Here is a 12,512-nt window from a genome sequence, read left to right as displayed (position 1 = left end):
AAAGATTTGGATATGGGGGCCATTGCTTGCAGCTAAGCATAAATAAGGAAACTGTATATATAATACTGATATTAAACATTTTTTTGTTAACAAGGTTTACTAAATTTAAAGTTTATTTGTGCTTAATCAAAATTCAAATATTTGCATATACATATGTATTCTTCATAATATACAGTGATGAGTGTAACTAAATTAAAGCACTCGTTGCTTGATTATGGTGTACTCATATAAGCCTATAAAGATAAAAGAGTGGGTGCATTAAGGTAGTTGGAAAATATAATTAGTAAGTTGTTGTACTTGCATGTGTTAAATACTATATCGGAGCGGTTTAAGTTTTGTTTTAAATTGGTTTAATGTACTTGAAATACTTACTTCATACAAGCAAAAATAGTTATTTTATAGCATATGTTATAAAAATATATTTAATTTTTTTAAATACAACTAACTGAACGTGTGAAATTTTAAAAAATAACGTGTTTTGTCACAGACTTTTTAAGAACATTTTACTTATCTAAAAATAGTAGATATGGGCCAAGAGGATCAAGAACTTTTAATACGAAGCGATAAATCGAAAACATCTGCAGAAAGTCTTAATATTGTAAGTGGTAACTTACATTTATGTGTATATATTACTTAATACATAATAATGTATACATATATATGTATATATATATATATATACAATTCAATACTACTAACTACTAATTTACTACATAAAAGATAATTCAGAAATACCATTTATGCTTTTGATGGATCGTTCAGTCACATCGAATTGGCTATGTTTGGAATTTAGGAACGTGAAATTTAGATATTGATATTGAAAGATATTGATTGACTATATTAAGCAAATAAGATTGTTGCTGAAAAGAGATATAATTTTTAAATTTAACTGCATTGGATTAAGTAAGAAAAACAAATTTAAATAAAAACCAAAGAACATTGATTGAGTAAATATCAAACAACAAATATTCAAGAAATGTAATAAAAAATATTTTAAAATTATCTTTAGCCACTTTTATAGATGAAATATAATGTAAAATAACCATAAAAACGTTTCAAAAAGTGGGCGGTCCTAATGTCCCTTTAAATCCCTTCTTTGTAATAAAAAATTAACAAAGTAAAATAATTTAATATCCGTTAAATGAAAAAAGTAAATAAGAAGAAATCACACACATATATTCAAATTTCACTAATATATACGGTATTTAGCTTTTTCATAAAATATAATGTTATTCGTAATTTGAGTTTATTTAAGAATTCTGTATACATTTCCTTATAAACTAGAAATACATTCATAGTGTTTCCATCGTTTTTTTAATAAATATAGTAAATTAGATGTTAGTGGTAGCTATAATTCACAAAAATTTCAAGCAATCTTAAAGCAAAAACACCAATTGAGCATAGATATATTCTGTATCTTAATCTTAAACAATACGTTTTTATGAATCATTTATTATACAGTATGACATCTAATAGGAAGAGGAATCTCGTTTTTAATGAACTTCAATAATAGCTACACAAAGTATATTGGCCCTGAAAAATCTCTTGTAGATGACAATTTCTCACCAATCGGTTAATTTCCTTAAGAAACGAGTAGTTTAGATCTTAAGCCTTTGAATTTTTAACTTTCAATATGAAATATTAAATTATGCAATCGAGTAGAAAAGAATAAATCCTTTTTGTTTTAATATCAAACAGAATTCTGGCTCCTTTGAGCAATCCTCACTTAATAAGGACTTTAATAAAAGCTATGGAACAGTGGTTCCTAATACGAACGTTTCTGATAATTTAACTTACTCTTGGTATAACCTTGATGTATTTGGAGCCATTCATTTGCCAGGATCAACATGGAAACAAATGGCAAATCGAATTAAAGTATCCATATGTAAAGAACGTCACATACCCGCGCCCAGAAAGCACTTATTGAAGAATGGTAAAATTAAAAATAAAATGTTCAGGTCTAATAATATTTATTTTTTATCTAAAGTAAGTGGGGTTGCTTATCCTGGTGAATTGTTGGCAATAATGGGAAGTTCTGGAGCTGGAAAAACAACGTTGCTCAATTCGTTGGCCTTTCGCTCTTCACAAGGTGTTCAAATATCAACTTCAGCCATGCGAATGCTAAATGGGCATTTGGTAGATGCTAAAGAAATGCAAACTCGTTGTGCTTATGTGCAGCAGGATGATTTATTCATAGGGTCTTTAACAGCCAGAGAACACCTAATATTTCATGCTATGGTACGAATGCCTGGAACTTTAACATACCGCCAGAAAGTAGAGCGTGTCGATCAGGTAATACAAGATCTCTCATTAGGTAAATGCCAAAACACTATTATTGGCGTACCTGGTCGTGTGAAAGGATTGTCGGGTGGCGAACGTAAGCGCCTAGCATTCGCGTCTGAAGCACTAACAGATCCTCCACTGCTTATATGTGATGAACCCACTTCAGGTCTTGATTCTTTCATGGCACACAGTGTTGTGCAGGTTTTGAAAAAGCTTTCGGAAAAAGGAAAGACTGTTATATTGACAATCCATCAACCATCATCAGAGTTGTTCGAACTTTTTGATAAAATATTGCTTATGGCTGAAGGAAGAGTAGCCTTTCTGGGCACTCCTTTAGAGGCAGTTGATTTTTTTTCATAGTATGCTCCAAAAAAATGCAATTTTGAAAAGAGCTTAATATTCGCAATTTTTAGTATTGGCGCACAGTGTCCTGCAAACTATAATCCTGCAGATTTCTATGTCCAAATTTTGGCAGTTGTACCCGGAAAAGAACAGGAATCACGTGAACGTATTGTAAAAATTTGCGATAACTTTGCAGTAGGAAGGTAAATTTAAAATCATAACGCCAAAATATTTATATGCAAGGTTTTCCAATATTATCAAATATAATGCAAATATTTTAAAAATATAGTACTTTATTTATAAAAATTATAATCAAGAACACTAAAGAAAACTTCTTATTGGTTTTAATATTTTTTTTTACTATAGAGTGTCCCGTGGTATGGAGCAGAGCTTTAAAAAAATGGCTGCTGAATCAAATGGCCAACCGATTATTAATGGAAATGATTTTACATATAAGGCATCTTGTTTTATGCAATTTAGAGCCATACTTTGGCGTTCCTGGATATCCGTTCTAAAAGAGCCTCTATTGGTTAAAGTTCGTCTTATACAAACAACAGTAAGCATATATAAAATATCATTTAACATTTCCAAAAACATTTATAATCTACTGCATTACAGATGGTAGCTGTTCTTATAGGTCTGATATTTCTAGGTCAGCAATTGACACAAGTGGGTGTAATGAATATAAATGGAGCGATTTTTTTATTTTTAACAAATATGACATTTCAAAATGTTTTTGCTACTATCACGGTAATTGATAAGATAAATTTAATAATAGTATAACATTAAATAGTTTCTTAAATTAAGGTATTTACATCAGAATTACCAGTTTTTATGCGGGAAGCGCGAAGTCGCCTTTACAGATGTAGTACATATTTTCTTGGAAAAACTATTGCTGAGCTACCACTTTTTTTAACTGTACCATTTGTTTTCACATCTATTGCTTATCCAATGATAGGATTACGTGCTGGTATCTTTCATTATCTACATGCTCTAGCATTAGTTACTCTTGTTGCAAATGTTTCAACTAGTTTTGGCTATTTAATATCCTGTGGCAGTTCATCAACATCAATGGCATTATCCATCGGACCTCCAGTAATTATCCCATTTCTTCTCTTTGGTGGATTTTTTTTAAATTCTGCTTCAGTGCCAATATACTTCAAATGGTTATCATATCTATCATGGTTTCGTTATGCAAATGAAGGGCTTCTAATTAATCAGTGGTCTGATGTAGAAGCTGGTGAAATTACATGTACCTCATCGAATACAACTTGCCCCAGTTCTGGAAAAGTTATATTAGAAACACTAAACTTTTCGATAAATGATTTTATATACGATTATATGGGATTAATAGCGCTTATTATTATATTTAGGATATCTGCGTATGCTGCTTTAAAATTACGAACAAGACGCAAAGAATAAAACCTACTACCTATAATATTAAAATAAACTTACATACGATTTAATTACATTAATTCCAAAAATTAAGCACCAAATTTATTGTAAAAACAAATTTAATTAAATTTTAGCAATGTTTATATTTTATTCTACTAATCGCTTAATATATTAAAAAAATTGTTGACTTTAATCAAAAAATATTTATCTTTTGTTTATTTTTATTTATAAAGATTTGCGAGTGGATATAGATTTTCTGTCATATGATTGATATCTATCTACATCGCTCTCGTACGAGAACAGTTCAAAAGCGATTAAATAGTAGTGACCAAGTTATTATTACCTAACAAAATTGCAATTAAATTATAATTTATACGAAATCAAGTCATAATTCTAAATATTACTCTCGTGTAGCGATATTGTGATTATTTCTTAATACATATAAAAGAAACAAAAATTAAATAACCAAAGTTAAAATATAATTTACAATTACTTATACTATGGTTAAATTATAGCCATAATATTTTCTTTCAGAGTTGTAAAAAACAAATTTAAGTCTGGTTGAAACAAATTGCCATCAATTTCAGAATAGGCCTTTTCGGTGGCTCGCAAGTACGGCAAAAAACAGCAAGTTGCTGGCTTATGCAGGCCTATACTGGCCGCAATGTACACAAAACAACAACACTATTTTCTCTACCTCGGCCAGCATAGTTATGCTGGCCAACCACATCGGCCAGTAAAAAAAAAAATGTTACCAACGCAATAAGCGAACTATTGTGAACCTTCATTAAAAATTCTAACGAATAGTGCAATCAAATGTCAAAAATTGAGGAAATAAAAATTCAAACAGAATTCAAAAATTTAAAAAATCTTGAAAAGTAACGAAGAAATAATAAGAATGAAGAAATCGTAAGTATTAAGCACATTAAATTTTTTATTATGTTAATTATTACCAAGTAACATTTATTTTATTTCATTTAATTTGTAGTTTACATGCGTAAAAAATTTTTTTTAGAAATACACGCAAGTAAAACGTTGCTTTCTTCTCCCAACATCGTCAGTACCTACAAAAATTTACTTATCTTAGTGTTTTATTTTTAAATTTCCAATATTCTTACCATTCCTTTTAATTCCTTGTTCATTTTAATTTTATAATATTTTTATAAAAATATATTTGATTTATATGCACATATACAAGATTTGCTGTTTGTCAAAACAAAACATTTGACAGATTGCAATAGTGATGCCAATAACTCGCGTGGCCAACATAGGCCAACATGCATTTTTTGCCGTACTTGCGAGCCACCGAAAAGGTCTAATATTTGAAATACTTGTTTTTGTCATATTTATGATTTTTATTGTGTTGTGTACAATATGAAATATAAAATTGTAAACATTAAAAATTTATTAATTTAATTAAAAGAAAGCAAAATAAATATTAGAACCGCAATGGTTAGCATTTCTAGCTTATATTTTTTATTTAATTTATTTATGTATATGAGTTTATTAGTAAATGAAATGCTCACATGATTTTAACGGAAGGATGAAAATTTGCAACATATTTCCAATGAACACTCACAATATACTCTCTTTTGAATTTGGCTGCACTAAAACTTAAGACGCAAAATTTTTTTACCACTAAAACCTAAGTCTGTAGATTTTAAGAGCATTGTTGTTGCTTCACTTTTGAGTATTTTTTTGCTTTTCTGAAAGAAAAAATAACGGCTAATATTATGTAATCATAAATATTCATCTTCCTTCACAAAACGTATCTATAATTTTTTCAATTAATTCGGAAACTGAAATGTTAATATGATGTACATATCCGCAATAATAGTATTTAGAAAATAACATATATATATGTATAAATGTTAAATTATTTTATAATCACAGGCTCTATTGTGAATTGTGAATTTCAAAAGAAGAGGAGTTTGACAAATTGTATTGTATATAAAAAACAAATGAAACGCGCGTTGTGTTTGTGACGTTAATGAAATTCTTTAAGAATTAGTATAATGTAGTAGAAAGAAATCTAACACCGATTTAACACTATTATGATATTTGATATCATCTGGGTAATTTAAACAACACACTGTTGTTATGAAGTCAAAGTTGTCTTATAAAATTATTTGATAAAAACGTGGCAGTGTCAGCAAACAAGGGAAAATTTTAAAGCTTTTTTAAAACTTTAATCATATTGTTGTTACGCTATTCGTTCTATAAAATGGTAAAACTAATCGCCATCAATTAAGCAACAAGTGAACATCAAGAAAATATAGTTATACCTACTTCCAAATTTTGTGCGCGTAAGGTTCGTTTTGTGTAAAAATTGATTTTTTCATTTTCAATAAACGCGTATATAAAATACAAATTGCTTTAAACAAATTATACCATTTTTAAATATTCATAATTAATTGCTTTCGTTTTTAATAAAGTAATTAAAAGTAGAATGAGTATTGACGCACTCAGCAATGAGTGGGACGAGCTTGGCAAGGAGTTCGTGGAGCTTGAGGTAATACAACAGCTATAGTAAACTATGGAAGTGTAAAATTACGATATTTATTTTAACTATTTTTCTAATAAAGCACAAATAATAAATTTGTATTAAACATTTTTCACTAGTGAGAGTGATTAGTAAAACATATTCATATAATCTATTCATAATCTATACTTCTTATTTTCAGAACTGCAATCGTAAATATATTGAGTTATTGGAACAATTATATAGTCATCAACAGAAATGCTTTAATGAAATTAAACATCAACGTTATCGAATAAACCAAATAAATGCATCTTTGAAACAGTAAGTAGTGTTGATTTTCAAATTTGGACTTTTATTTTCTTTAATTTCTTATTTTGTAATTCTTATTTTGTAATTCGCTTTATTTCATACCTTTTTTATTACAAAGTACAAAAGTTCAAATTCAATAAAAAACTGCAATCTAATGGATAAAATTGTTAACACTCGTTGATAAATTGTTTATTTCTGGTCAGCATAGATACCGAACCTATACATAAATTGTTGCTGTCATTACCACTGCTAATCAGTTGTTTTTTTTTATCAATTTACAAAAACGAAATGAAATATCTATATAATTTTTAAGGTAATTTAACTCTTTGCGTTTTCCTTATCAAAAAATATTTACGTTAAAAATGTACTTTAACTTTTGTACATTTGCTTAATAATTTCAGGAATAAGTGTTCTTCATATGAACTTTTGCATATGAATTTGAATTAATTTACTTTACAAATATATATATATGTATATATATATGTATATGCCGATTATACGTAATACATCCAAATTATTCTTCAACAGATATAAATATCTTTGTAAAACCATATATTTTAAAATTATGGTTAAAACTAAATCGATATTTTAAAACTCTTTTAAGTGTTTTTCTTTATCTGTACTTAGAGTCAATGAGATTAAGATTTAAAATCAATGCGATTAAGAATATTTAAAAATAGAAAGGATGTGTACATTGTATCGTTTTCTACAGTATCTGTTCAATCTAATCTATTTAAAAATACGTACATATATTTGATTTATAATTTGAGAGACAATTCTATTTCTACTATTTTGTTTTTCTCTAGATAAGTCCAGTAATGATGAATGTTATTTAATGTATGTGGAACTGTATTTTTATTTAGTAATTTAAATTATCCTTTTTTCTGTTGATATTCTCTATTAGAAATAGTATAAAACTAAATGAAAAACGACACACAGTAGAACCTTATTTTAATAAGTCTGATTATTCTTATAAAATAAGATCGCAATAAGAATAATTAGTATGGTATATGATATTTATATAATAATTTATTAGTAGTCCGCTAACTATAATTTATTATTTATATTTAAAAAGAGATGACTATCGAAGATAGTCGAAATATCAGAAAAATATTTTAATAAAATTTAATCTGTTTTAAAATATAAAAATAAATTATAGTATTTTTATTTCTATTTAAATGATCAATTAGCCCGCTAATAAATTATTATATTATATTATTGGTCACAAATAAAAGAATAAAATATTTTGGATAACAAAATTAAAAAAAAAAATAATAGAATTAAGTTACAAAATTAAGTTTAACTTATTAATTACAATCGTATATTTTTGATTTTAGGATTATAAAATAACTCAATAAGCAAGTAAATCAATTTAATCAGAAACCCAAAAACATTATTGAAAAGCGCATGGTATTTACCATAAAACAAAAGTCTTATATTATGTATGGATATGCTTTTTAATATATGAATTTATTGTGTACATTTTAAAATAATTATAATAAATAATTTTCTTTTGACTGGCTTTCTTAAGATTCAAAAAACCTGAAGAAAAAGAAAGAGTTTCCGAACTTCAAAAAAATACATTAAAGAGGAAAGCTCAACTATATGAAATAGAGCAATCTCTTCCTGCAAAATCTGGACTTTATTTAAGAGTAAGTACAATATAAGAAAAATCGTTTCTTTATTCAGCACAAAGAGTTCTTAGAATAAAAAAATCATTTCTAAATAATTTCAAATCAGTTTTTCTTTTTGTTTTGACGTTTAGTTCTCAAAGAAATTTTTTTTTTTAATTTAATAGTTCTACTTTCAAAAATGAACAATATTGATCTGTGTTATCAATGTTGCGCCGTATATTGAAAGTCATAGCTTTCAATATACGAAAGATATAAACGTCAAAGACGTTTTTCATTCTATCTTTACTTATCTGATGCTACCTACTAGGCTTTAACATATTAAAATGAAGTATATCCAATAAAATAATAAAAAATTAACGTGTTTTTTTTTCATTAAATTTTGTTAGCAATCTTCTCGAGCAATGCAAGCATGTCATTTTATATTATTTATTATATTAAGTTTTTATAGGATAAATTTATTGTTAAATGAAAATTTTAAAATATATCAAATTAATACATTAGAACTATATTAAGGTAGCTACATATTAACACAATTTATGTACGACTGTGTGAATAAATATAAATATTTAAAATAATTGAAGTTAAAGAAGAGAGAATAATTCTCAGTAATTTTGTTAGTTAAAAAAATAACTAACATTAATTTACTTTAGTACCATAGACCCCTATTTTAAATTTACTTATAGCCACTGGAATATGTTTAAAAGCTTTTATGAAATTACAGATTATTCTTGGTGATGTTAATGTATCTATTCTAAACAGAAATGACAAAGTACGCTATAAAGATGACTACGAAAAGTTTAAACTAATACTCAACGTAATAGGACTGTTGATGGCATTCCTTAATTTAATATTTAACTACAGGTAAGATAAATCTATATCATTGATTCCGTAAAATATATGTAAGTTAAGATATGGTAATCTAAAGAATATTTGTGCCGTTATTTTGTAAATATTAGGCACCTTCGTTTTAGGAGATAGAAATAAAAAATTAAATTTATAAGTGAATTGTCGCGATGACACCACATATCAATCATGTAAAAGTAGCATCCATTTTGTTTAAATCATTTTAATTTGTTTAAGAAAAGTATTATTTTTACTAGCCTGAAGATTCTGAGCAATTTTAAGACGTTATCAAAATTATGCTAAATAACAATTAATATATTCAATAAAAACAAATCAAAATGTCGTTTTTATTAGAAATATAGTTGTCTATAAGCATTCTCAAGGAATCAAGGAATTAAACGGAATAGTTCTTCATGTTTTTAATTTGTCTTTCAAATGTATTTTTGACTGAGATAGAAAGTTTTTTAAAATATCTGTGTTGAATTCAAACTCTCACTACATAAACCTTCCTAAAAGAATTTAGAAGGCCTGAAACTAATGATTGAAATTGAACAATCAATAATCCAAACGCTAACGGTGCGTGGAAAATGTGTTTAGCAGTCAAAGCATTTGTATAGAATAAGTAAATGGTTTTTAAATAATATTAAAATTGCTAAATTTTTAATAAGCTTAATTAATATAATAAATATAATCACATATTTAATATATATTTCAAAAATATTGATAACACTTTAGGGCACTTGAGTTGGCATATATTTTCCTTTTGGTATGGTATTATTGTACTTTGACTATAAGAGAATCAATTTTAAAAGTAAATGGATCAAGAATAAAAGGTTGGTGGCGAGCGCATCATTTCATTTCTACAGTAGCGGCAGGTGTTTTACTTGTTTGGCCACAAGGAGAACATTGGCAATTGTTCCGCACACAATTTATGTACTTCAACGCATATATTAGTAAGTATATACTCATAAAAAGTATGAGTAGGTGTGATATAGGTACGTATTTTGCAATATTATATTGCGTGTTTTACAGGCATGGTTCAGTATTTACAATTCGGTTACCAGAAAGGTCTATTGTATCGTTTGAAGGCATTGGGAGAACGGCACAATATGGACATTACCATAGAAGGATTTCATTCATGGATGTGGCGTGGTTTAAGTTTTCTTATACCATTTCTTTTCCTTGGTTATGCTTTCCAAGCTTACAATGCATACACTCTATATAAGTTATCTAAAGAACCAATTGATGCACCGTGGCATGTATGCAAGAACACTGTTACTCTTATTCAAAAGCTAATTTATTTCATCCTACTTCAGGTTTCTGTTATGTGTGGCCTCTTTTTGTTGCTTTTCACTGGAAATATAATGACTACCTTATTAGTCGTGCCTCAAAAAATACGTGAACGTGCAAAAGAACGTTACCGCCTACAAAGCATGGGAAAATCAATGAAACTTCGTAAAATGATGAGGGTAAAAATATACAGAAATATATAAATAATTATTATTAACGACTGATTTTTTTATTTTTAATCAACAGAATAGTATGAGTGAAAATGATATTAAAACTCAAAATGCCAGGACTGATAAAAATAATGAAATTGCCAGTTCAGAAATGGATTCAAAAGCCAATGATACTGAATGTGACAACAAAAAGATTGACTAATTACTCACACAAGATAAAAAGTTATGTTACATATAAATTTTTTTCATTTAATATATGCACCTATTTAAGTTCACAATTTTCTATATATATATAGCAATTTATATAATTTTATAATATTTTTAAAATTACTCTGATTTTTTAAAGATACGTATTTTTAAAAGTTGTCTGTGTTTCATGATAAAAAGTTATTAAATCATCATATATTATAGTCACATTTTATATATTTTGTAAATATAAATGTACATTGCAACATATAATTTAAAAATAGGCATATATTGATTGAAGTGTATTGAACGATTTTTTCGAAGGATATAGTTTTATTAATATTGAAAAACTATCATTAAAATAATAGTGAATATAATAGTGAATAAATGAGAAATGAAATAACAAAATTTGGATTTTTCATTGTCTCATCTGATATGGATTTTGTTCTGTTTTATGTACACCCCAAACAATGTAATCCACCTAGTGCTTCGCTACACAAATATAAGTATTTCAAAAAAATATAAACCAAGAATTTGAAGTATGTATCAGAAATTTTTTTTTTTTTTGTGAGACTTGAACCCTCTACAATCTCCTTTTAGGAATGAATATGTAAGATTGCAGCCGCGTGCAGCGGATACAACACCATTCCAGTAATCAAGAGAGTGAGAGAGATTAGAGCAAGAGGCTTAATACCTAGCGGACTAGGTTCATCTAAGCCAAAAAACACGGGCATAAGGCAGGAAAATTGGGTGTTGGTGAAGGGGTGAGGTTATTGCACAAGCGCGGGGATTCTAGCGGTAGTCTCTGTAACCGGGGTCACGAGAGCCGCGGTTAAAGAGAGAGAGAGAGAGGAGGGAGGGATCAGTGTTCCACTCATCGAGGTAAAGTAATAGGTATTGGGAGTGTTTGTGGCGTAAGGCATATATCAGAGATGTACAACGAATGGCTCATATTGTATGTATGTTTGCTTGCTCACACCAAGTGCGAGTCGGTCAATGTCCGGCTTTGCGTTCGTTAATTATAGCAGTGTTTAGGCTCGTACATCTTATTGTGTTGTCCTGCATTATGCAACACTTTATTGCTCTTCACTATTCCATGCAATTTTAGTGTGGTAAACAATATAGTTCTTGTTTGATTTCGCTATGAAAATCCTGAAAATGTAAAGTCCTATTATGTAAATGACCTACATAAAAATCATTCTATTTACATTGTGACCGAAAGGTTTTCGGAAGTTCTCATTTAAAATTCGCGCGCTGTATATTTTTCGATATTTTAAGTTTATGTAGTTTGGCAGCACTGTCCTTAATTACTATGCCAAAAATGAGCGCGATCTGTCAGACAGTTCGTTTACGGCAGCTGTTGAAACCAGTTCCCCTCAGTAGTGCGTTGCGAAAAAACAATGGAAAAAAATATTGAACAAAGAGTTTGCATCCAATTTTGTGTTTCGAACGAAATTTCGTGTGCAGAATCGTTGCGAATGCTACAAAAGGCTTATGGGTAATCAGTTTTATCGAAAACTCAAGTTTATGAGTGGTACAAAGCCTTTCAGGACGGTCGTACGACCGTCGAAGACATGC

The 12,512-nt window shown here is 28.2% G+C and overlaps 3 protein-coding genes across 4 annotated transcripts in view; 2 read left to right on the top strand and 1 right to left on the bottom strand.

Moving 5' to 3' along the window:
• Positions 1-303, bottom strand: part of LOC119667234 (disks large 1 tumor suppressor protein-like) — a 9,371-nt gene extending 9,068 nt beyond the window's left edge. Inside the window, exon 1 of the mRNA XM_038076525.1 lies at positions 298-303. Coding sequence (XP_037932453.1) covers positions 298-303 — 6 coding nt within the window. The remainder of the gene's footprint in view (positions 1-297) is intronic.
• A 180-nt stretch (positions 304-483) lies between these two features.
• LOC119671880 (protein white-like) lies at positions 484-4,113 on the top strand. Its single transcript, XM_038082703.1, has 7 exons — positions 484-598; positions 1,699-1,933; positions 1,988-2,642; positions 2,697-2,828; positions 2,992-3,181; positions 3,244-3,375; positions 3,433-4,113. The coding sequence occupies exons 1-7, from the start codon at positions 527-529 to the stop codon at positions 4,045-4,047; spliced, it is 2,031 nt and encodes a 676-aa protein (XP_037938631.1). The 5' UTR covers positions 484-526; the 3' UTR covers positions 4,048-4,113.
• Positions 4,114-6,367: 2,254 nt separating this feature from the next.
• LOC119671879 (transmembrane protein 120 homolog) lies at positions 6,368-11,040 on the top strand. Of its 2 annotated transcripts, none has more exons than XM_038082701.1 (8): positions 6,368-6,532; positions 6,705-6,823; positions 8,343-8,463; positions 9,167-9,306; positions 10,024-10,241; positions 10,321-10,547; positions 10,605-10,757; positions 10,825-11,040. In XM_038082701.1, exons 1-8 carry the CDS (start codon positions 6,470-6,472, stop codon positions 10,948-10,950), a joined length of 1,167 nt encoding a protein of 388 aa, XP_037938629.1. In that variant the 5' UTR covers positions 6,368-6,469; the 3' UTR covers positions 10,951-11,040. The 2 variants fall into 2 exon arrangements, with proteins under 2 accessions (XP_037938629.1, XP_037938630.1); XM_038082702.1 differs by lacking the exon at positions 6,368-6,532 and adding an exon at positions 8,149-8,253 and having other exon boundaries at positions 6,738-6,823.
• The last annotated feature ends 1,472 nt before the right edge of the window (positions 11,041-12,512 follow it).

Source organism: Teleopsis dalmanni, chromosome 1, assembly GCF_002237135.1.
Source record: "Teleopsis dalmanni isolate 2A chromosome 1, ASM223713v2, whole genome shotgun sequence".
Lineage (NCBI taxonomy): Eukaryota > Metazoa > Arthropoda > Insecta > Diptera > Diopsidae > Teleopsis > Teleopsis dalmanni.
Note: the sequence above shows the minus strand (reverse complement) of the source record. Positions and strands in the feature narration are given on the sequence as shown.